This window comes from Piliocolobus tephrosceles, chromosome 1 (assembly GCF_002776525.5).
Source record: "Piliocolobus tephrosceles isolate RC106 chromosome 1, ASM277652v3, whole genome shotgun sequence".
Taxonomy (NCBI): domain Eukaryota; kingdom Metazoa; phylum Chordata; class Mammalia; order Primates; family Cercopithecidae; genus Piliocolobus; species Piliocolobus tephrosceles.
Window position 1 is genome coordinate 191369608 of NC_045434.1, and position 24567 is coordinate 191394174.

The 24567-nt window shown below is 41.1% G+C and overlaps 1 protein-coding gene across 4 annotated transcripts in view; it reads right to left on the reverse strand.

The window, feature by feature from the left end:
- The window catches only part of ZCCHC17 (zinc finger CCHC-type containing 17), a 71132-nt gene that overhangs the window by 27205 nt on the left and 19360 nt on the right, over positions 1-24567 (reverse strand). For 3 of the 4 annotated variants that reach the window (XM_023219378.2, XM_023219379.2, XM_023219381.2), the window contains 2 exons: positions 20470-20527; positions 1636-1736 (listed from right to left, as the gene is read on the reverse strand). In XM_023219378.2, coding sequence (XP_023075146.1) covers positions 1636-1736; positions 20470-20527 — 159 coding nt within the window. The remainder of the gene's footprint in view (positions 1-1635; positions 1737-20469; positions 20528-24567) is intronic. The other variant, XM_023219380.2, reaches the window with a different exon arrangement.

Sequence of the window (24567 nt, forward strand, 5' to 3'; positions counted from 1 at the left end):
TAGGTGGCCAGTCTAAAATTAAGAGTCAATGTTTTCATCATCATAATATTGAGCTTCTTTAATGGGCCAGGTACTGTGCGAGGAACATTGCGGATACAAATAAGCATAACAGGTAGACCCTATGGCAGAAGAATTTTAGGAAACAGTCAATCTCATTCCTCTCCCTCTGGGGAAAGACAAAAATGGTAGCTCAAAAAATCCAAGGCCTGTGGAAGTAACCAGGCAGAAAATAAAAGCTTTTCCTCCAGGTAAGTTCAGCATAGTGATTTGTTCAGAGATCCCTAAGTCCAGAATAGGTTTTTGAACATTTCAGAAGGCTAGATCTTCTTCTGGACTTGGTCTAGAGCTTCTTTAAGCATGAAGACATTTGTCACATTGGTCTTCTTTTGCTTCCCACAGCAAATGAAGCATTTCTTCACTTCAGGGTCTTTGCATCAGTTATTCTCTCCGCCTGGAATGTTCCTATCCCAAGTCTTCCACAACTAGTTCCTTTTCTTTAAGGTCTCAGCTCATATACTATCTCCTCAAAGAGTCCTTTCTTGACAACTAGAAATCTTCCTCCAATAGTGTTTGAACCCAATATAGCACTTAATATAACTTGCAATTATTTTATGTATATTTGTCTCGGCCAGGTATGGAAATTCATGCCTGCAATTCCAGCACTTTGGGAGGCAAGGGCAGGAGGATCACTTGAGCCCAGGAGTTTGAACCAGCCTGGGTAGTAACACAGTGAGATCCCGTCTTGAAAAAAAAATTAAAAAAAAAAAAAAGCCAGGTTTAGTGGTGTGTGCCTGTAGTCCCAGATACTCAGGAGGCTGAGGTGCGAGGATCAGTTGAGCCCAGGAGGCTGAGGTTGCAGTGAGCCGTGATGGCGCCACTGTACTCCAGCCTGAGTGACAAAGAGAGACCCTGTCTCAAAAAAGAAAGAAAAACTGTCTCCTCTACTTATATTCTATATAAGCTCCATAATAGCTGGGATCATTTATGTCTGGTTCGCTCTTATATCTCCCAAACCTAGCACATATTAAGCACTTAATTATTATTGAATAATAGCTCTTTCATGCCTATCTCCCGTGCCTTTCTCTGGTAGAAGAACAGGACTCAGTGTATACTCTTACTTCTCCTGTGGTCTGCCCACACCCACAGCCCTCAGACCCTCAAGTGAGTAACAGGGTCCTTCAGATTTTTTTCACTTTCTGCACATTGAATGGTGCCAGATATTAGGGAAAATGACCGTAAACTATCTGCGTTCTTTTTGTTTTGTCCCAAATTGAAGTGTATCTGGCAGGTATTCTTTGAAGTTTGTGATAAACACTTGTCCCATAGATCAAGTTTCCTTCTCTCTTTTTGGTTCTTTTTCTTCTCCTCCTGCCCACCCTCTGGGTAAACTTCAGGGAGGGAAGTTTTACAAACATGCACTTATTGCACCACACTTTTATAGCTCATATCATTCCTTCTGAGTTTGCAGGACAGTCTGCCAGAAGGTTTGAATTCCAAATAGATTCTAGTGGCAGGATTTAAAAATAAGATTATCAGCTACAATTAACAAAATTTACACACTCACTATCATAAAATACAAAAATCCCAGCTCTTCCTAAACCTTTCTAACCACATGGGAGCCGCAAAGAACTTTACCTCTCGGCCAATAAGCTTCACCCACACTTTATCTCCAACATCTACTATCTCAGAGGGCTTATCCACCCGACAGGATGACATATGAGTTCGATGGACCAGACCTGGGCACAAGAAGAAGAAATAACATAAAGCAGAGGGCACATCTGGTATTTATACTCTAAACTGGATAAGAAGGTAAGAGTTGGGGAATGCAAGTGGCAAACGAAATTTTTCACTGAAAAGTGTGAAACTTAAAACTGCAAATTGAGACTGCTTTTTATAAAACCCAATCAACCAACAAACATTCTTAAAATAATGCTCAAAGTGGCTGGGCACAGTGGCTCATGCCTGTAATCCCAGCACTTTGGGAGGCTGAGACAGGCAGACTGCCTGAGCTCAGGAGTTCAAGACCAGCCTGGGCAACATGGCAAAACCCAGTCTCTACAAAAAATACAAAAAAAAAAAAAAAAAACCTGGCTGGGTATGGTGGCACATGCCTGTGGTTCCAGCTACTCAGGAGGCTGAGATGGGAGGATTGCATGAGCCCAGGAGGTTGAAACTGCAGTGAGCTGCAACTGCGCCACTGCACTCCAGCCCAGGTGACAGAGCAAGATCTTGGCTCAAAAAAAATAAGTAAATAAAATAGGCTGGGCGCAGTGGCTCATGCCTGTAATCCCAACACTTCGCGAGGCCAAGATGGGAGAATACCTTGAGGTAAGGAGTTTGAGACCAGCCTGGTCAACATAACGAGACCCCATCTCTATTTTTTAAATATTATAAACTTTATTTTAAAAATAAACAAAAAATTAAAAAAATTTAATGCTCCATATTAGTAAAGATGTGATAAAATAACTGTAGTTACACAATACTGATAGAAATGTAAGCTGGTAAAATTATTTGAAAGCAAAAAGATAAAGATGTTTACATCTTTGATGCAAGAATATCGTCAATAGAATTTTTCTCCAAAGGAAAAAGTCAAAAGAGCCAAAAAACTGACAGAGCTGAAATAACTTGCAGTCTAGCTAGCCTGGGCAACATGGGAAAGCCCCATTTTTACACAAAATACAAAAATTACCTGGGCGTGGTGGTGCGAACGTGTGATCCCAGCTACTCAAGAGGCTGAGGTGGGAGGACTGCTTGAGCCCAGGAGGCAGAGGTTGCAGTGAGCTGAGATTGCGCCACTGCACTCCAGCCTGGGTGACAGAGCAAGACCCCCGTCTCACAAATACATACATACATACATACATACATACATACCTTGTAGTATTATTACCTACAGAGGTTAAAAAATATATAAGAACCATAAAATGACCCTAATGAATAGTAACTGGAAAATAGCATGGCAAACATGGTAAATCTGTTGAATAAAAGAGTAAACAGCCATTTAAATTAATTACAAAAAATAATTATGAGAGACATTAAGTTAAAAAAGGAAATATAAGCACGTTACTATTTTTAATCCATTAAATTAGCAAAATATTTAGAAAATAATATTCAATGTGCTGAAAGGATAGTAAAATAAGAACTATTACTAAGCCTAGAATAAACTTTTGGAAGTCACTATCAATGGCTATCAAGAATGATAAAATACTCATAAACTATTACACATTTAATAAAAATAATTTAAAATCAAATAATTGCTGGGCATGGAAGCTCAGGGCTGCAATCCCAGTGCTTTGGGAGGATTGCTTGAGCCCAGGTATTCAAGACTAGGCTGGGCAATATAGTGAGACTCCATCTCTACAAAAATTACAGAAAAATTAACAGGATGTGGTGGTGCATGCTTCTAGTTCTAGATACTCAGGAGGCTGAGGTGCGAGGATGGCTTGAGCCCAGGAAGTCAAGGCTACAGTAAGCTGTGATGATGCCATTGCACTCCAGCCTAGGTGACAGGGCGAGACTCTGTCTCAAAAATAAATCAAATCAAATAATAATTTTAAAACATTTAATAAAACACATAGCAAGGCCAGGTGCAGTGGCTCAAGCCTGTAATCCCAGCACTTTGGGAGGCCGAGACGGGCGGATCACGAGGTCAGGAGATCGAGACCATCCTGGCTAACACAGTGAAACCCCATCTCTACTAAAAAATACAAAAAACTAGCCGGGCGAGGTGGTGGGCGCCTGTAGTCCCAGCTACTCGGGAGGCTGAGGCAGGAGAATGGCGTGAACCCGGGAGGCGGAGCTTGCAGTGAGCTGAGATCCGGCCACTGCACTCCAGCCTGGGCGACAGAGCGAGACTTCGTCTCAAAAAAAAAAAAAAAAAAAAACACTTATAGCAGATACCCTTTTCCTTTCTGTCCAAAATCCTTTGTTGGGAGAACCACCTTGCTTATTACATTTTACATATACAAATCAGGATTATAAACTACAAAAAACTGCCAATGCCAATCTTTACCACCAGATGGCAAGAGTCTGCCAGAGAAAAGCAAACAAGAGCACTGGTAAACAAGAAACAAAGCCCTGGGAGTGTAAACTGAGCAACCAATACAGCAAAGGCTGAGTCTCAGTAACAGAGGAAAAAGATGCAAGGGGCAGAAACATAATTGAGAAACCTAACTGAGATTTATCCTGGAAGTCTCTGACAAGATTGGCCAAAATGTTTCCCAATTAAGTTTCTGCCCCTTGCAATCAAGAGTTCTAATACTTTATTTGACCCCTAATTGCTTCTGGGAACCTGTCCTAAGAAAATAACTTTATACATAGGAAAAACTATATGCTTCAGGAAAAGTGATCTACATCAAAATATGCAAAGTATTTTTAAGACAGGAAAATTTAGAAACAACCTAATTTCCAACAAAAGGGTAACAATTAGGTCAATTATGGTATAGTCGTTTGATGGTCCATTCAAAAGATATTTAAACAAGTCAATAATTCCTTCTTTAGTAAATATTTATTGAGTGTCTATTATGTATCAAGTACTGTAGATATCTAGCATTTTCCCATGCTAAATAACAAAAGCATAATGCAAAATCATACAGTATGATTACAAATGCTTTAAAAACATTTTAAAAATTAGAAAGAAATGACTTGAAATGCTAACAATGGTTATCGTATTGTAAGTTAATCTTTTCATTTATTTTTGATAATAAATAATAAAGAGGATTACTTCAATTCTGGAGAATATTAACATAAATAATTACTCTGAATGAATACAAATCAGTCATCCTGTCTGAAATAACTGCCCTCCCTAAAGTTGCTTGGGAAATTTACCCACCTCCATTCTCATTCTCCCACTCTCTCTTTCACACACACAGAGAGAGAGAGAGAGAGAGAGAGAGAGAGAGAGAGAGAGAGAGAGAGAGACACGGAGATGCACATGGATGCCTTCACAAGCCTACAACTCAAAGTACCTGCCCTTTCTGTTTAGAGCTCCTCCTGGGAGCCACTACTTTCTCTATCCATCATCACTACATCTCTCATACCTACATAAGCTGATTCTGGAGGTTGATAGCCTACCTATCTAAACAATTCTGGGGCCTCTAAAACGTCTTATATACATTATGTTTTTAATTTTAGATCAACACATAATCTCCAAATTGGGTGAAATTCATGCAAATGGGGTTTTACTTTTTTCCCCCTACGATGTAATGAGCCAACTAGCCTAATTTTAAAGTTTGAAGAGGAAATTCAGATCCCATAAAGGGGAAACCCTTCACCTTGACTTGTTTTGGGCTGCAACCGTCCTCTACTGGTTAAAATTCATCTTTTTCCTCTATTGCTAATGAAAGGTATGAAGGAAATTAATGTTGAACCTAATATACTTGAGGGAACACTATCCTTCCCTAAAACAGAAAGTCTATTTACTGGAGTACCACACAGAAATAATGGCATCAAAATTTGTCCTTCTCTCACTTGATTCCAAAGTGTGTAAGTATGTTATGTGGTTTTTCACATAACCAGTGAAAAAAATGACAAAATATTTCAAATGAACTTTGTCTTTAAGTAGCTTAAGCAAGTTAATTTGAAATATTTTGCTTTTATGCTATAAATGTATTGTATGCTACAACTGAATTTTCATGGGTGTTCAGAGTACATGTAAGTTAGTGAGAGTAAACTATACACATACACACACATACACACATACATATGTATTTTATTTTATTATTTATTTAGATGGAGTCTCACTCTGTCGCCCAGGCTGGAGTGCAGTGGCGCAATCTCTGCTCACTGCAACCTCCACCCCCCGGGTTCAAGTGATTCTCCTGCCTCAGCCTCCCGAGTAGCTGGGATTACAGGTGACTGCCACGACACCTGGCTAATTTTTTGTATTTTTAGTAGAGACGGGGTTTCACTATGTTGGTCAGGCTGGCCTTGTATTCCTGATCTCACGATCCACCCATTTCGGCCTCCCAAAGTGCTGGGATTACAGGCATGAACCACTGCGCCCAGCATTTTATTTTTTTATTCTGCTTTATTATTTTATTTTTTATTTTATTTTATTTATTTTATTTTTGGTACTAGTAGCTGTCTCCTGGATAAACATGACAAGTCTAGAAGCACTAACAGTGAAAAACTGGAAACAACTTAAATGATTATGTGGTACATCTGAATGACAGAATAAAGCTATTAAATGTTTATAGAAAATATTTTTTTAATGGGGAAATGTTTAAGGTCCATTACGTGCAAAAAACTACAAATTTTAAATATACAGTATAATCTTAATCTCAACATATTAAATTGTGTACACATATGTAAATACACAGAAATACACCAAAATGTTGGCCAGGCATGGTGGCTCATGCTTGTGATCCCAGCACTTTCGGAGGCTGAGCCGGGCAGATCACTTGAGGTCAGGAGTTCAAGACCAGCCTGGCCAACATGGTGAAACCCTATTTCTACTAAAAATACAAAAATTAGCCAGGTGTGGTGGCAGGCACCTGTAGTCTCAGCTACTTGGGAGGCTAAGGCAGGAGAATCACCTGAACCCAGGATCGTGCTACTACACTCAGCATAGGTAACAAAGCAAGACTCCATCTCAAAAAAAAAAAGAGAAATACACCAAAATGTTAACAGTGCCTATCTCCATACAGTAGTAATAGCACATAATGATCATTTTCTGTTGTATTTTTTTCCCTCTATTTTTCTATGGTGAGCATGCATTATTTCTGATCATAAAAATTACAATTAAATAATATATATACTATGAAATAATGTGAAACTATGTCTCATATGGACATAGACCAAAAGGAAACATAAAAATAGTTACAACAGGGTACAGGATTATTAAAGCTGAGACATTAACGGCTTATCAAAAGGCCTTAGCTTATACAGTTTTATACAGAATTAAACAAAAGACACAGTCTAGCCCTCGCCCTCAATCTTGAATGCAAATGTCAGGTAGGCAGTTGCATATCCAAGTCTGTAGCTCAGGGGAAGGGTATGAACTGTAGATATAAGTGCAGGAGTCTTTAGCATGCAGATGCTTATATACTAAAATACATTAACCAGATTGTCAGTTTAGTAACTGGTTCAGAGAGAGACACATACCAGCTTAATAATTTACAATACAAGATATACTTTCCTTATACCTGGAAGGTTCTCAGTTCTCATCTAGGTAAACCAGCTGCTGCCTTCAGTTTAAATACCTGAACAATTACATTAGTGATCAGAAATTGCTTCCGCATGGAATCAGAACAAAAGGGAGACAACTATCTTGAGATACTTTTTTTGTCCATGAAGGTTTAGTGGACTCTCACTTCCTCAAAAAAAAAAAAAAAAAAGGCCGGGCGCAGTGGCTCAAGCCTGTAATCCCAGCACTTTGGGAGGCCGAGACGGGTGGATCGCGAGGTCAGGAGATCGAGACCATCCTGGCTAACACGGCGAAACCCCGTCTCTACTAAAAAATACAAAAAAAACTAGCCGGGCGAGTTGGCGGGCGCCTGTAGTCCCAGCTACTCGGGAGGCTGAGGCAGGAGAATGGCGTGAACCCGGGAGGCGGAGCTTGCAGTGAGCTGAGATCCGGCCACTGCACTCCAGCCTAGGCAACAGAGCGAGACTCCGTCTCAAAAAAATAAAAAATAAAAAATTCCATCTCAGCTGGGCGTCGAGGCTCATGCTTGTAATCCCAGCACTTTGGGAGGCTGAGGCAGGCAGATCACGAGGTCAAGAGATCGAGACCATCCTGCCCAACATGGTGAAACCCCATCTCTACTAAGAATACAAAAATTAGCTGGGCATGGTGGCGTGCATCTGTAGTCCCAGCTATTCGGGAGGCTGAGGCAGAAGAACTGCCTGAACCCGGGAGGCATAGGTTGCAGTGAGCCGAGATGGAGCCATTGCACTCCAGCCTGGCGACAGAGCAAGACTCCGTCTCAAAGAAAAAAAAAATCCATCTGTACAGTTCATATCATCAGATTCATTTCTGCCCTCAATAAGGCAAGATAAACTCTGCCAACTTCAAGCACTCAGTCTTTCTTTTACTATGTTTACCATATTTTAAGCTGACAACTCCCTGCTTGTTCCTATAATCTCTCCCTCAGTAGAATATTATGATACAGAACGGGCACGGTGGCTCACACCTGTAATCCCAGCACTTTGGGAGGCTGAGGTGAGTGAATCACTTAAAGTCAGGAGTTCAAGACCAGTCTGACCAACATGGTGAAACCCCGTCTCTACTAAAAAAATACAAAAATTAGCCAGGCGTTGGTGGCACTTGTCTGTAGTCCCAGCTACTCAGGAAGCTGAGGCACGAGAATCACTTGAACCCAGGAGACGGAGATTGCAGTGAGCTGAGATTGTGCAATTGCACTCCAGCCAGGGCGACATAACAAGAAAAAAAAAAAAAGAATATTATGATATAATCAACTAGATTTCAGTCTCCTAAATTACAGTTTCGTTCCAATCCCTTTTCCCTGGAATTACACCCAGATTGTCTTAAGTCTTGAGTGCTCCCATCTCTTCAGTCAGTTTTATAGGCAATACCTGGTTTATTTCTATCTATGGCTGAAACTATACTCTGTATGGGGGGATTCATGACTAGATTCATTCTCAGAAAGCAGTCTGAATTCTTAGGAGAGACTTCATTATTAACATGGACACACCACCAAAAGTCAGATGACGTGTATGTGGTAAAGGACAACAAATAAAATATTTGAGGCCCCTTCCCTTTGTGCTGAGTACCTCACTATATATACTACATCTATCCATTCATTTAATCCTCTTTGACAAAGGTTCATAGGAAAAAATAGTCTAGAAATCATATCAATTATCCAGGATCACAAGGCTGATAAACAACAGAAGTGCAATTCAAATATGAGTTTATCAGGTCTCCTACATCATACCAATATTTTCCCCATTTTTTCTTTATTATTAATCTGTATTATCCTTTCAATTAAAAAAAAGGAGAAAGATGAACTTACCTACAAATAGAGGAAAGCACATCTAATTCTATTCCAGCATATGCTCCAAAATCAAACAGAAACAAACAAAAATGCTTTGCTTGCCACGCCACACCAAAGGGAGCTCTTCAGAGCAATCTGTGCTTGATTTCTCACATCAAGCCATAAATAAATGCCCAAGAGGCATACCAAGTCCATCATCAAGTTCAATAAACCCAACATGACACTTAAAGAGAATGAGTCCCATCTGAATGCCTACTGGTAAAAACAGAAAAAAAACTAAACCTGACAACTTGGAAAGCGCTAGCTCCTCAATCACCACATGAGAGTAACAGAGAGAGCCCATTATAGTCCCCTTAAAACCGTTGCCCCAACTGCGTTAGGTTCAACATTAATTTCTTTCACACTTCCACTGGCAATAAAGGAAAGAAGTGAAAATCTCAAATCATTAGAGAACAGCTGCAGCCAGAACAATGTCAAAACAACAGGTCATTGTTACCTTTGGGGAATCTTAATTCCCTCTCCACATTTTTCAAGTCAATTCATCTCCCAATCAATGGTATATGACAATAATATAGCACATTAGTGAAAGTGTTTTAACACCCTTTATCTTGTTGGGATTAAGGAGTCACTAAAACATTTACTAAACATTTACTAAACATTTACTATATTATAGGCAAAAATATATCCAAGGGTTAATGAAACATGGTCCTCCCAGTCAAAAAACTCAAGACCCTAAAATACCCACATCATTCCCATTTCAGGGATAAGGAAATTAAGGCTCAAAGACTAGGCGACTTGCCAAGAAGCCAGTTAATGGTAGAGCTGAGGCTATAATTCATTCATTCATTCATTCAGTGAGATTTACTGAACACCCACCCACTATACCTCAGGTATTATACTATGCCCTCACTCATCCAAACAGCCTAACCATTCCACAATTCCATGCACTAAGTGCAACAACACTCATTTTTATTACACGCCACTCTAATTCATTTACATCACTAGACTGTAAGCAATCTGAGGGCAGCAAGGGATTATGTTTCTCTTACTTCTGTGTTCCCACCAAAAAAGCTAATCAGAAAATAGAACTCAATAATTATTTGCTAAACTGAATCCACTGCTAAATATATTTGAACGTCTATCATAAGCAAGAAACTCTGAAAGCATAATGTTGAAAAATTCTATTCTCAAAATTTCATAGTTTAGTGCTGGAGGGCAGAAGACAGCAGAAAAAAAAAGAACTTTATAATTGTATAGGGTTGCACTGCCTAATAAGATAGTCACTAGTCATGTAGCTGTTTTAACTTTCAACTTCAATTAGTTGAAATAAATAAAATGAAAAAGTCATTTATCAGCACAGATGTAGTATAATACAAAAATACATTTGTCCCCCTTCCTGGCAAAGAACTTCTAAAACTCCTGGGATTTACTAAGTGATAGGAGTGTATTCTGTTATTCATAATACGCCCCTTTGATTACACCTGCGTTTACGTTAATGAGGTGATAGAGTGGGATCCCTAGATAGCCTCAGGATGGACTAGTCACCAGAAAGACCAAGTGATTAGACGGCTGGAACTTTCTTTTTCTGTTTTGAGACAGGATCTTGCTATGTTGCCCAGGCTGGACTCAAACTCCTGGAGGGCTCAACTTTCCCCCCGTCTCAGCCTCCCGAGTAGCTGGAACTATAGGTGCTCACCACCACGCTGGCTTAGAGGACTGGAATTTTCAGTCCCACCCACCAATGTCTTACTTCTAGGAAGAGGAGGGTTGGGAGCTAGAGACTGAGTTCTATAAAAACTCCCATACATGAGATTTGTAGAGTTTCTGGGTTGGTAAACACATCCTAGTGCCGGGAGGGTGGCATACCAGAGAGCATGAAAGCTCCCCACCACACCTTACCTGACCCCACTCCACTCCAGCTATACCCTGCCCTATGTATCTCTTCAATTACTTGGCTGTTCCTAAGTTGTATCCTTTATAATAAACTGGCAAAGAATAGCATCGAATCCTATATATACTATGGTTTTCCTATACATATACACCTAAGATAAAGTTTAATTTTTTTTTTTCTTTTTCTTGAGACAGGGTTTGTTCTGTCACCCAGGCTGGAGTGCAGTGGCATGATCTCAGCTCACTGTAACCTCTGCCTCCCAGGCTCAAACAATCCTACCCCCTCAAGTTGCCTGGCCTATAGGTGCACACCACCATGACCAGTAAATTTTTGTATTTTTGTAGAGATGGGGTTTCACCATGTTACCCAGGCTGGTCTCGAACTCCTGAGCTCAAGCGATCCACCCACCTTGCCTCCCAAAGTGCTGAAATTACATGTGTGAGCCACCATGCCTGGCTGTGAAGTTTAATTTATAAATTAAGCACAGAAATAGATTAACAATAATAGTAACAGGCTGGGCGCGGTGGCTCAAGCCTGTAATCCCAGCACTTTGGGAGGCCGAGATGGGCAGATCACGAGGTCAGGAGATCGAGACCATCCTGGCTAACACAGTGAAACCCTGTCTCTACTAAAAAATACAAAAAACTAGCTGGGCGAGGTAGCGGGCGCCTGTAGTCCCAGCTACTCGGGAGGCTGAGGCAGGAGAATGGCCGGAACCCGGGAGGCGGAGCTTGCAGTGAGCTGAGATTACACCACTGCACTCCAGCCTGGGTGACAGAGCGAGACTCCGTCTCAGAAAAAAAAAAAAAAACAGTAATAATAATAGCATAATGTAGTAACAGTGATCACACACTGTTGCTGTAACTTCTGCAGTTAGAAATTCGACAGCAAAACTAGTATGAATTTTTCCTTCTTCACAATTTCACACATAGAAGATTCATTCTTAGGGTAGATCTTAGCAACCACAGGATAGGATTACGTTTTCTTTCCTTAATTTTAGATTCCAGGGGTACATGTTCAAGTTTGTTATCTGTGTATACTGCATGATGCTGAGGTTTGGGATATGAATCATCACGTTACAGAAGTCCTGAGCATAGTACTCAAAGTTAAACTTTTCAACCGTTGTACTCCCCCTTCCCTCAGTTTCCCCTCTAGGGGTCCCCGTTTTTTCCTTATTAAGTCGAGAACTTTTACCTTTTGACTTAAAGGAAGCACTTTATGGCTTCTCTCAGGCATATCAAAATTGCCAGCGTCACTATTACACTTTGGGGCCATTAAGTAAAATAAGGGTTACCTGGAACACAAGCACTGCAATAGCAGACAGTCAATCTGATCACTGAGAAAGCTACTAAGTGACTAATGGGCGGGTAGCATACACAGTGTGGATGAACAAAGGGACGATTCATGTACTAGATGGAATGGGGCAGGACAGCGCAAGATTTCATCACCCTGTAACTGCAACTTAAAGCTTATGAATTGTTTCTAGAATTCTCTCTTTAATATTTTCAAACCTCAGTTGACCTAGGGTAACTGAAACCGTGGAAAGTAAAGGCACATATGAAGGGGGACTACTGTAAAGTGTTTTCCTGACTTCTGTAAGCCATTCTGGCAAAGTCTCAAACCTAAGGAGGTGGTCATGGAACCCCTGTTTACAGCTGATTGGTCAGAAGTACAAGTGGCCCAGGACTTGCAGCTGGCATCTGAAGAAGGGCAATTTTGTGGGACTGAGTCCCTTTAATTTGAGAGATCTAACACAAGCTCCAGATATATAATGTCAGAATTGAACTGAGTCGTTGGACACCCAGTTGGTGTCCAGAGAATTGGGGAGTTGGTTGGTGTCAGAAAACAAATCACAGAACATAAAGAATATTTTCATCATCACAGAAAGTTACATTGGAATGAGAGGGGAAAGAAAATCTAGCTTAGGTTTGAATATTAGGAAGGGCTCTTCAACTCAGTGGTGGCTGAAGTATTCTGAGAACAGGACATCTGGGAAACTAGCTCAAATTAGAATCTACCTACCTGAGCCAAAGATGTTAAAATCTGATCAGACCAGAGTTATTTTCTAACTCAGTCCTTTCAGGCTGAGACTTAATGATCTTCCCTCTTTATGGGCAGAGAAACTAAGATATACTGTAAGGAAGTCAACTGCTCAAGTTATACAATAAACCTATAGATCTCAGGATTAAAACTCACAGTTTCCACCTAATTGTTTGGCTCCCTGAGCTTTCCCTCTGAGGCTTGTCTCAGCCCAGCTGTCAGACTGACAGATTCACTTGTAAGCTGTCAGTCACAATCAGAGGCATCACCTGACAGGGTATGGATAAAGTGAGTTAAAGATTGACTGCTGGAAGGTCACAGGCCTTTAATTCCACACAGTCCCCAAAGTGTCACATATGCCCAAGTTAGAATGGGACTTTCAGGCACTGGCAGCTATGGTAAGTATATTAACAGGAAAACCTGTGCTCAGACAGAAAGAGGTGAATGTCCCATGGGGTGAGGAAGAGTTCGATGTCATTCAATCCGAACCACCATAAAATGAGAAACTTAATTACAGACTGCTGACTGCCAGCTTGAAAACTGCTGGTAAACCATTTCTAAAGCAAAGATGTAATTTGCAGAAGAGTAGTCCTACAAGGTTAGAGGCAAGGATTTATTATCCAAAGATCACCTCTTGGATTTTTTTTTTAATAGAAAAAACTTTAAAAAAAAATTCCAAAACTCAAAGTCCTTCTTCCATGTACATTCCTTCCTTAGCAAAACCAACTCCCCAGAGGTGACCAGTGTTAATCTGTTAAATATTCCTCCTGCCTTTCTTCTAAACATAGGCAATAATTTAAAATATATAAAGAAAAAAGATATATAAAGGCATATGTACACTTGCTTTAAAAGGGTAGGGAAGGGAGATGTTATACAAAGTCTTCTGGAACATGTTTTCAAATTTTATTATCTTGAACTTCTTTCTATGTAATTTTTTTTTTTTTTTTTTTTTAAGGGACAGGGTCTCACTCTGTTACCCAGGGCTGGGGTACAGTGGCACAATCATAGCTCACTGCAGCCTCTAACTTCTGGGCCCAAGTGATCCTCCTGCTGCCACACCCAGCTAACTTTTTTGTAAAGATGGTGTCACAAGATTCTTCAGGTGTCATTTTTCCAGCCAGAAGCTGCTGTGGCCAGCAGCAACTTTGCCCAAGTTTTGCTTGGGCCTGCTGGGCTCGTTCGGCCCACTTGGCCTGGCAGGCTGCACTCAGTATTGCTTGGGGCCACTAGGCCTGTTCCATCCACTTGGTCTAGCGGGCTGCGCTCTGTTCATGCTACCATCCCCGATCCCACTCCTGCCAAGGGCGAGCCAGACTCGGAGTGGCAAGGGGTGCATGAGTGAGTGAGCATGGGGTCCAGCCACTGCACAGAGCCAGGCACACTGGCTGCTGTGGCTGGGCAGGCAGCTCCAGATGCTGGCACAGGCACCAGCTCCATGTGAGGCTGTGGCTGGACCAGGCATATCACAAGCGGCTTCCACTGTGGACTCTGGGGAACATGGTGGTGCCCAGAAGCGTGGAGATGCCAGGAACCGCAAAGCCCCAAAGAGGGTGTCACAGCTCTGGCTCAGGGAGCCCTTGGGTCTGTTATAGCTCTTTCAGTCCCGCCATTCAGCGAGTCCCAAGTTCTTGTCTTGCATCCAGGAAGAATGAGGTATGCAGACAACTGGAGGGTGAGCAAGGCAAAGAGTTGCTTTATTAAGTGATGGTACAGCTCTAAGGAGACCCAAAGTAGGTAGCTCCTTTCCACAGGCAGGTCAACCTGTTGAGTGCAGCTCTCAGCAGAGAGGAGACCCAGAATGGGCAGCTCTTATCTGCAGGCAGGTCATCCCAACATCTGCAGCCCTCAACAGAGAGGAGACCCAGTGTGGGTAACCCATTTCCACAGGCAGGTCCTCCCAGTGTCTGCCCAAGTCTGGCTGAGTCCAGGGTTTTTACAGTCTTCAGAAGTGTGTGCTGACTGGTCCATGGGCAGCCATGGGCAGGCCCAGAAAAAGCACCTTAAGTTCTCACTCTGGGCCACAGACTCCACCTGGAATTGAAAGCCTGGCCCCTAGGCTTCAGGCCATCCCTGGCTTGAAGGTGGGCTTCACCGAGACCTTCCCCTTTCCACCCAGGAGCCTGTCTGCCAGGGGCACCTGCAGGCCCATGATGAGTCACCCTCAGCACCCCTTTGGCCTCCCTCTTGTGCTCACTGGCACCCAAAGTCTGGAGGGGGTCGAGGTGGTAGGAAGCTGGCATGTCAGCACCACCCCAAGGCGTGCAAACCCAGCCAGGCTGTAATAGTGCCCAGGCTCGGCTTCAACTTTGCTCCAAAATCAGAGCAGGAGTCAGGAGCGGGAAGAGGCCAGGCAGTGGGAGCAGGCACTTCTGAGCCTGTGGGGGAAAGGGGTCTTCCCGGACCTCCAAGAGCGCAGGGATGCCTGGGTCTGCAGCTAGGGCTGAGTGATTGCAGCTGTACCCATGAGGGTGGGCTCCCACCCCACTAACTCATAAGGGGGCAGGGATCCCGCTGTTCCTGGCTCCTGCCAGCTCCATGGAACATGCAGCCCTGGCTGCACGGCCCCACTATGGCTGGCATTTTTGAAGCAGCTGCTCTAGACAGGCCTCCATTGCCATCAATGGGGTCTTGCTATGTTGCCCAGTCTGGCCTTGAACTCTTGGCCTCAAGTGATCTTACTGCTTCAGTCTCCCAAGTAGCTAGGATTACAGGTGCATGCCACCACTCCCGGCTCATGTCAGTAAACTGACATCTATTCTGTTTCATTGATTCTAAGAGGCACTTTCTTTTCCTCTCACTTTAATACCTCTGAAATTGGAGTGCTTCTTATAATCAATGATGCTTTACCACTGTTATCAGTCAGGTAGCAGTGTGATGGAATTGTGTGAAAACCTTCCATTGCATCTTTCTGGTAAGATGAGACATAAGTGTGTCTTAGAAATACAGTCATTCTTTTAATCATCTGCATAGTCTACAAAACAGATGCCCATAATTTATGTAATTCTCTACTTATACTAAGTTCTCCAAAGAAATTCTGGATTAAAGGGTAATAAGCACATTAAAAATGTTAATAGGCATTGCCAAAGTCTGTGAAATTATGCTCCTGATAGAGAGTAAAAGTGTCCATTTCTAACACTGGTTATTAACAGCAATCTTTTAAAATATTAGTTAATCTCAAAGATTTTAGGAGTGTTTTAAATCATTTTTTAAAAACATTTGATAACTTTGCTGCCCTATGTGAAAAAAAATTTTTTGAGATAATTGTACATTTATCTGCACTCAAAAGAAATAACACAGAGGTGAGGCCGGGCGCGGTGGCTCAGGCATGTAATCCCAGGTGACTTTGGGAGGCCGAGGCACGTGGATCACAAGGTCAGGAGATTGAGACCATCCTGGCTAACATGGTGAAACTCCGTCTCTACTAAAAATACAAAAAATTAGCCGGGCGTGGTGGTAGGCGCCTGTAGTCCCAGTTACTAGGGAGGCTGAGGCAGGAGAATGGCGTGAACCCGGGAGACGGAGCTTGAAGTGAGCCGAGATTGTGCCACTGCACACTCCAGCCTGGGCAACAGAGCAAGACTCCATCTCAAAAAAAAAAAAAAAAAGAAATAATACAGAGGTTTTATGTACACTTTATCCAGTTTTCTCTAATGGTGACATTTTGGAAAACTATAGTACACTATCACAACCAAGATGCTGGCATTGATACTGTGGTATAAGAAATACATATACGATCTTTGTCCCTAGTTCCTGGCAGAGTTCCTAAAACCCTTGGACTATTCTGAGTGATAGAAGTGTCTTTTGTTATTCATTAAGTCCCTTAATGAGGTGACTATTGGTGGGTCCCTAGATAGCTTCAGAAACAGAGAAATCAAGGATGTTATTAGATAGGGTTATCCCAGCTACTTGGGAGGCTGAGGCAGGAGAAACGCTGGAACCCAGGAGGCAGACATTGCGGTGAGCCGGTATCGCACCACTGCATTCCAGCCTGGGCAACAGAGCTAGATTCCCTCTCAAAAGAAAAAAAGAAATTTCAGCCCTACCCTCTGACTTCTGGGAAGGGGAAAGGGGCTGGAGACTGAGCTCTATCACTGAAGGCCAATAATTTAATCAACCATGTCTATGTAACAGATCCTCCATATAAACCCCTAAGCAATGGAGTTTGGAGAGTTGGTGAATACATCCCTGTGCCAAGAGGGTGACACACTCCAACTCCATGGGGACAAAGGCTTTGTACTCGGAAACCTTTGGGTCTCACCCTGTGTACTTCCTCATCTGACTGTTCATTTTTATCCTTTAAAATAAACTAATAGTAACTATAGCTTTTTTTTTAGTTCTGTGAGTCACTCTAGCAAATTACCAACTTTGGGGCAAAGTGCTGGGAATCCCAAAAATTGTAGCCAAGTGAGACAAAAGTGTAGGTAATCTGAGGATCCAATATTGGGGTTGGCATATGAAGTGAGGACAGTCATGTGGGACTGAGCCCTTAAGCATGTGGAATCTGACACTAACTCCCAGGTAGTTAGTGTCAGCATTGAATTGAATTGTTGGACATCCAGTTGATGTTAGAGAATTAGAGAACCGGAGAATTGGTTGGTGTAGGAAAAAACATCTCAGATAAAATCAACTGGCTCTTGTTCAGATTTCCCCAGTTTTACCTGTACTCATTTGTGTTTGTGTATGTGTATGTATTTAGTTCCACGTAATTTTACCACATGTGCAGATTCATGTATACACTGCCACAGTTAAGATACAGAACAGGTCCCTCACCACAAGGATCCTTCCTATTGCTACTTCCTTTCCCTCCTTAATCCTTGTCAACCATTAAATAATTTGTTCTCCATTTAGATAATTTTGTCATTTCAAGTATGTTACATAAAAATCTTTGCAAATCATATACCTGATATGGGACTAGTATCCAGAATATACGAGAAACACCTAACTCAACAATAAAAACAAAAATAACCAGGCAGGTGTGGTGGCTCACACCTTTAATCCCAGCACTCTGGGCGGCTGAGGAGAGCAGATCACTGGAGGACAGGAGTTCAAGACCAGTCTGGCCAACATGGCAAAACCCTGTCTCCACTAAAAAGTAGCAGGGAGTGGTGGCATGTACTTGTAATCCCAGCTACTGAGGAAGCTGAGGCATGAAAATCACTTGAACTCAGGAGGCAGAGGTTGCAGTGAGCCAAGACTGCACCATTACACTGTAGCCTGGGCAATAGAGCGAGACTCTGTCTCAAAAAGAGAAAAGGATTTTGTATTAGTCTGTTCTTACACTGCTAATAAAGACATATGAGACTGGGTAATTTGTCAAGGAAAGAGATTTAACTGACTCACAGTTCAGCATGGCTAGGGAAGTCTCAAGAAACTTAACAACCATGGGGAAAGGGGAAGCAAACACGTCCTTCTTCACAGGGCAGCAGGAAGGAGAATAAGTGCCCAGCGAATGATGGTTTTATAAGGGGTTTCCCTTATAAAACCATCAGATCTTATGTCACTATGATGAGAACAGGATGGGGCAAACCACCCCCATGATTCAATTCTCTACACCTGGTCCCTCCCACAACACATGGGGATTACGGGAACTACAATTCAAGATGAGATTCGGGTGGGGACACAGTCAAAATGTATCAGATTTGAATAGACATTTCCCCAGAAAAGATATACAAATGGCCAATAAACCCAAGAAAAGAGACTTAACATCATTAGCCATTAGGGAAATTCAAACCACAATGAGATGTCCCTGCACATCCATTAGGATGGCCATACCCAAAAAGATAATAACAAGTGTCAACAAAGATGTGAAGAAAGTAGAACTCTCATACATTGCTGGTAGGAATGTAAAATGGTGTGGTCACTTTGGAAAAACAGTTTGGCAGTTTCTCAAAAAGTTGAACACAGAGTTACCATATGACCCAGTATTTCTACTCCTAGGAATATGCCCAATGAAAGCAAATAGCCACACAAAAAGTTGTACACAAATATTTATAGCAACACTATTCATAATACTAAAGAAGTGGAAACAACCCAAATATCCATCAACTGATGGAATTGCAATAAATTAATTTGTAATGGCAATAAAAAAGAATGAAGTACATATTATAAAACAGATGAACCTTGAAAACATGCTAAGTGAAAGAAGTCAGTCATGAAAGACTATATACTGCATTATTCCATTTATAAGAAATGTAAAAAATAAGCAAATATACAGAGACAAAATAGAATAATGGTTGCCTAAAGCTGGGGTCTTACAGAGAATCTGGAGTGATGGCTAATGGGTACAGGGTTTCTTTTTGGGGTGACAACAATATTCTCAAAGTAGATTGTGGTGATGGTCACAAAACTCTGAATATACCAAAAAACCACTGAATTGTACACTTTAAGCAGGTGAAATGTGTGGTATGTGAATCATACCTCAAGTAAAACATAAGAATGCTATATAAATGGAATCATAAAGTGTATAACCTTTTGAGATTAGCTTTTTTCACTCAGTATAATTTCTGGAGATTGATTCAGGTTGTTGCATGTATGAATATTTTATTCTCATTCCTTTGTATTGTTGAGTAATATCGCATTATATGAATCTACCAGTCTAAGTTACTTTTTAATCATACTGAGAATGAGTATCTTTTACTAATAGTACCAAGTAATATTCTTTTCTCCTGTGAGTTGTTTTTTCATATCCTTGGCACCTTTTCCTAATACCCCCTTTGTATTAGTTCTTTATCATATGTACTACAAATTCTTTTTCCCAACTTAACTCTGCTTACAATGATTTTTGCAATTAAGTTTTAAATTTTTATGTAGTGAAATATGCTTCTAGATTTTCTTCTAATACTCTTAATGGCTACTTTTTAAAAAAATTAAAACCTTTAATTAAATCTTAACTTATTTTAGCATAAGAAGTTAGCAAGTAGAATCTTTGGATCCACCAGCAGTGTGATATAGTAGAAAGATCCAGGGGCTAGGAATCAGAAGGATTGGGTTCTAGTCTTGGCTATGCCACTACCTAGCCCACTCTGGGCAGACAACCAGTCTGTGGAATCTGCCTTTTACGCTTAACATAGTTTTGGTAAATAAATAAGATTATAGACTTATAACAGGATTCTCAAAAAATGTTCAACAGATGCCTCTTTATGAAAAAGACTTAAAACATTATATATATATGCTTGTATCACTTACAATACTATTCTCATTTCATGTGCTATCTACTAGAAAACTCACACTGTCAGCCTCAGACAGAGGTAGCTTGCCTCCCGCAAATCCTGTGTCTAAAGAAGTCAAGTGATTTGCCTAGGGTCACAGGTGAAGTCTAAGGAGGAGCTGGTTTCAGAAGTAAACCCAATTAGCTATACCCAGCCTTCCTCCTAAGTCAGAGACCACCATTCTTCTGTCCGCTTAAAATGAACTGTCAAAAAAAAAAAAATGAACTGTCATCTTGTATTCATATCTATACATTAAAAAGAAAACAAATGAATGAAAAACTACTGTCTGAAAAATGTACAGCCTATAATTAGGAGGTGGTGGGGTGTTAGCAGAGAGTAGAATCAGAGGGCTGAATTTCAAGTTATAGGCTCCTACCTTGCTTCCGACAGCCTGGGATTTTGATAAAGGCCCCATAGTCTGTCACCATAGCAACCTATAAAGATGGGGGAAAAAATCAATGTCACATAAATAAGAATCTTTCTTTTGTAGCAATTAACCTAGTCTCCCCAAATTTGTACTTCATATTGACTGCCTCTGTATGCTACAAAACTGCCTAAAAATGATGCTCTGTCAAACATTCTTTCTGGTTTTTTTTGAAATTCAGACTGACAGGTATGTGTGTACACATTAAAAACACTGGTGAGATTAGAGTGTTGTCACACGGTGTGATGATACTGAGGAATACCCAAATCCTATACCCAGTAAAACCAACAATGGAGTTTCATGAACAAAGGGAACATTTGCTATTACCAAAGGAGTTTCATGAACAAAAGGAACAAAAAGCAAAAAACCAGTTAATAAAGTTATGCTTTATATTAGCTAGGACTGAGGCCTCCAAACCCAATACAGAGAACTTTAATAAATTTGGGATGGATCACGCAGGGCATTCCTCCCCTCATACCTGAACTTCAAATCAAACAAGAGCATACAGTCTGTTACATTTAACTCCAAGTCTGAGTCTTGAGTCTCATCAAGACAACTAGATAAAAAGCCAATACATACACATCTGACAGAACCTGATCTAATCAGAGAGAAAGAGCTGTCCCCCCAGTCTTCTGCAGAGTTGTCTAAGATGAAGAAGTTAGAGGCTTGATGGGTCGATGTAACAGGCAACCAATAAATGTTCGTGATGAAAGGCCCAGAACCCTTGCCAGATAAATCATTAACCCAAGCTCTAGCTCTCTCTTCCCGCTGTAGCCTACCCCATCCCCCCACCTGTGGATTGAGGGTAATGTTGTCACTATATACTGAATTTAACACTAAATGTTTATTTGTAAAATATTCAATATAATCTTACATATATAAACTTTATTCTTTTCAGTGGTTTTAATTAGCTGCGTCATCTTGAGCACTGTTTCAGCTTCACCATAACTAAAACAAGGAGAGTAAATAAAACAATCCCAACTACACTGCTATTTACTAATATATACTGAATACTCACTATATGCAAAATAATATTCAAAATGTTTTGCATAATCCTCATGTCACTCTATGGAGTTGGTACTATTATTCCCATTCAATAGATGACAAAAAGATGCATGAAGAGATTAAGTAACTTATCAGAGGTCCAAAGCTAAATAAGTAGCAGAGCTGAGATTTGAATCCGGAATCTTAAATACACTAGAGCTGCTCACAGGTTCCCTCTAACTATAAAATTCTAATGGCCAAAAGCAATGTGGTATCCGATATCCAATCTGTTCCTAGCAACAATCCTAGAAAGCATATACAGTAGATCCTTATGCTGCAAATGAAGTGGAATAGTATAGGTGTATCTGGGTGCTATGCCATGTGCCTATAGTCCCAAGCTACTCCAGAGGCTGAGGCCGGAGGGTGGCCTGAGCCCAGGAGTTGAGTCCAGCCTGGATAACATAGCAAGACCCCATCTCCAAAAAAGCATTTAAAAAAATAAAAGAAAAAATAACAGTATAGGTAAAGAAAGTGAACAGGCTTTGGAGTGAAAGATGTGGCTTCTAATCCTAGCTCTGCCATTTCCCACCTGTGGGATCTTGCACACGACTTGCCTTTCAGGGCCTAAGTTCCCATTTGTTCTCACTTTGCTGCTGCAGATAACAAATGATGTACATAAAGTGACTGACATAGGTATATGGCACATAATGAACATTCAACAAAGTGTAGCTTTTCAATAATTTACAGTCTAAGACACTGAAACACAAAAAGATTAGTGACTGGTAGGAAGGCACACAACTACTTAAGAGTTAGGGAGGCCAGGTGCGGTGGCTCATGCCTGTAATTGTAGCACTTTGAAAGGGCGAGGCAGGTGGATCACCTGAGGTCAGGAGTTCGAGACCAGCCTGGCCAACATGGTAAAACCCCGTCTCTACTAAAAAAATACAAAAATTAGCTGGGTCTGGTGGTGGGTGTCTGTAATCCTAGTTACTCGGGAGGCTGAGGCAGAAGAATCACTTGAACCTGGGAAGCAGAGGTTAGAGTGAGCCAAGATGGCGCCACTGTACTCCAGTCTGGGCAACAAGAACAATACTTCGTCTCAAAAAAAAAAAAAAGGAATAGAAACTCGGTCCCTTGACTACCTAGTCCAGTGCCTTATACTTTACCAAATATCATCATTACCCACTTCAATGTTAGGATGGAAATAGATAAAAACTTTCATTCTCATTTTTTAATGGAGACATTGGGACGGAGCACTTGAATTAACTCTCCAAGACACAACAGGAAGAATGGGTTACGAACCAAAAGTTCTAAACTCATGTTTTATACTGATGAACATGCTATGCTGGATTAGGAACCAGAGTCCCAAAGAAACAGTACAATCACACAGACACTTAAAATCAAGGCAAGGTAGAGCCAATGAAATGCCTTTAGAGATTAGCTGGTCCAGTTCTACCATGTTTCAAATGAGGAACATAGAGATCAGAGATACAAAGTGGTTACCTGAGTTTACAAAGCAATTTGTTCTTTGTAAGAGAGGGCCACATAATAAAGATAAGTCTCCCAATTTTTAATTGAAATAAAGCAAATCCCTTCTTTCTGGACGAACTGAAGGCACTTTAGTTTTTGTTCCACAGTTCTAGAAAGAGGACTGAAAAGTCTCATACTGTGTAACAACATTATTAAAGAGCATAATCATCCAACAAACTTGAAAGTAGCATCTGGGTCAGGCACAGTGGCTCACACCTATAATGCCAGCACTTTGGGAGGCTGAGGCAGGTGGATCACTTGATGCAAGGAGTTCAAGACCAGCCAGGCCAACATGGCAAAACCCCATCTCTACTAAAAATACAAAATTTAGCTGGGCATGGTGGCGCATGCCTGTAATCCCAGCTACTTGGGTAGCTGAGGCACAAGAATCGTTTGAACCCAGGAGGTCACGGTTGCAGTGAGCCAAGATCATGCTACTGCACTCCAGCCTGGGTGACAGAGCAAGACTCTGTCAATAAATAAATAAATAAGTGAATAAATAAATAAATAAATCTGGAAGTTAGAGCCAAAATCACCTCGTTGCTGTAAATTAAGACAATCTCACTTTTCAATCCTGAAGCTCCAGTGTCACATTACAGTTTTTAGAGGTAATGTAACAGACCTTAATTTGGCCTCTCCCAAAAGGAAAGGTTAATATGCTCCAGAATGGATGCACTCAACTGTTTAGGCATTGTTTCAGATTTCTAGCGCCAGGTGTTTTCATCACTGTGTCTCCTAGAGTGCAGTCACACCTGCCATAGATGATCATGCAGACTGCCTGGTGTCCCAACAACAATTAGTCAAATAGCTCAGGGGAAAAAATTCAATAACTATCTCAACTGAACTCATCAGAGCTTAGGTAAAATAAATTTCCCATCTTCAGATTATAGGTGGCAAATGGCCTTGAAACTTGTTATCACCATAATCTAAATGAAGAATTTGAGGCTCAGGGGCATAAGTTACTTGTCAAAAGTCACTAAGTTAGATAGTAGCACAGACAAGTACAACACAGACTTTTTTTTTTTTCACTTCTAGTCCAATGCTATTTCGACCCTACCAACATGAATCTCCCCTCAGCATTTCTTTGGCTATGGGAAGCCTAAGCCAAATCCCAAGTCTCACTGTTATGCTTGTACCCGCTACCATGTATTAATATAATGCACTCTGCTACCAACATGCTTCTCAGAGAATGAGAGGATGAATATTGGCTTCTCAGCTACTTAATTACTAGGTCCCAAATCCCTGCTGAGTTCATCAAGAGAAGTGCTGGGACATGGGCTGAAACACCACCTTCTTCAAGGACAACTAGTCCTATGAGGCTTGGGCTCCACTTTAAGCACCTACCTACTATGTACAAGATACCATGTCAGGTACTGTGAAATAAAGACAACTTTAAAAAAGGGATGCCCAGTCATTTTAAATGAATTTGAAGTAGTTACCAAGACATACGAGAAAATCATGGCCTCTGCTCTACAGTAACTCACAATATAGTAGTGGTGAGAGACACATACAAGTAATAATAATACAAGACAGACT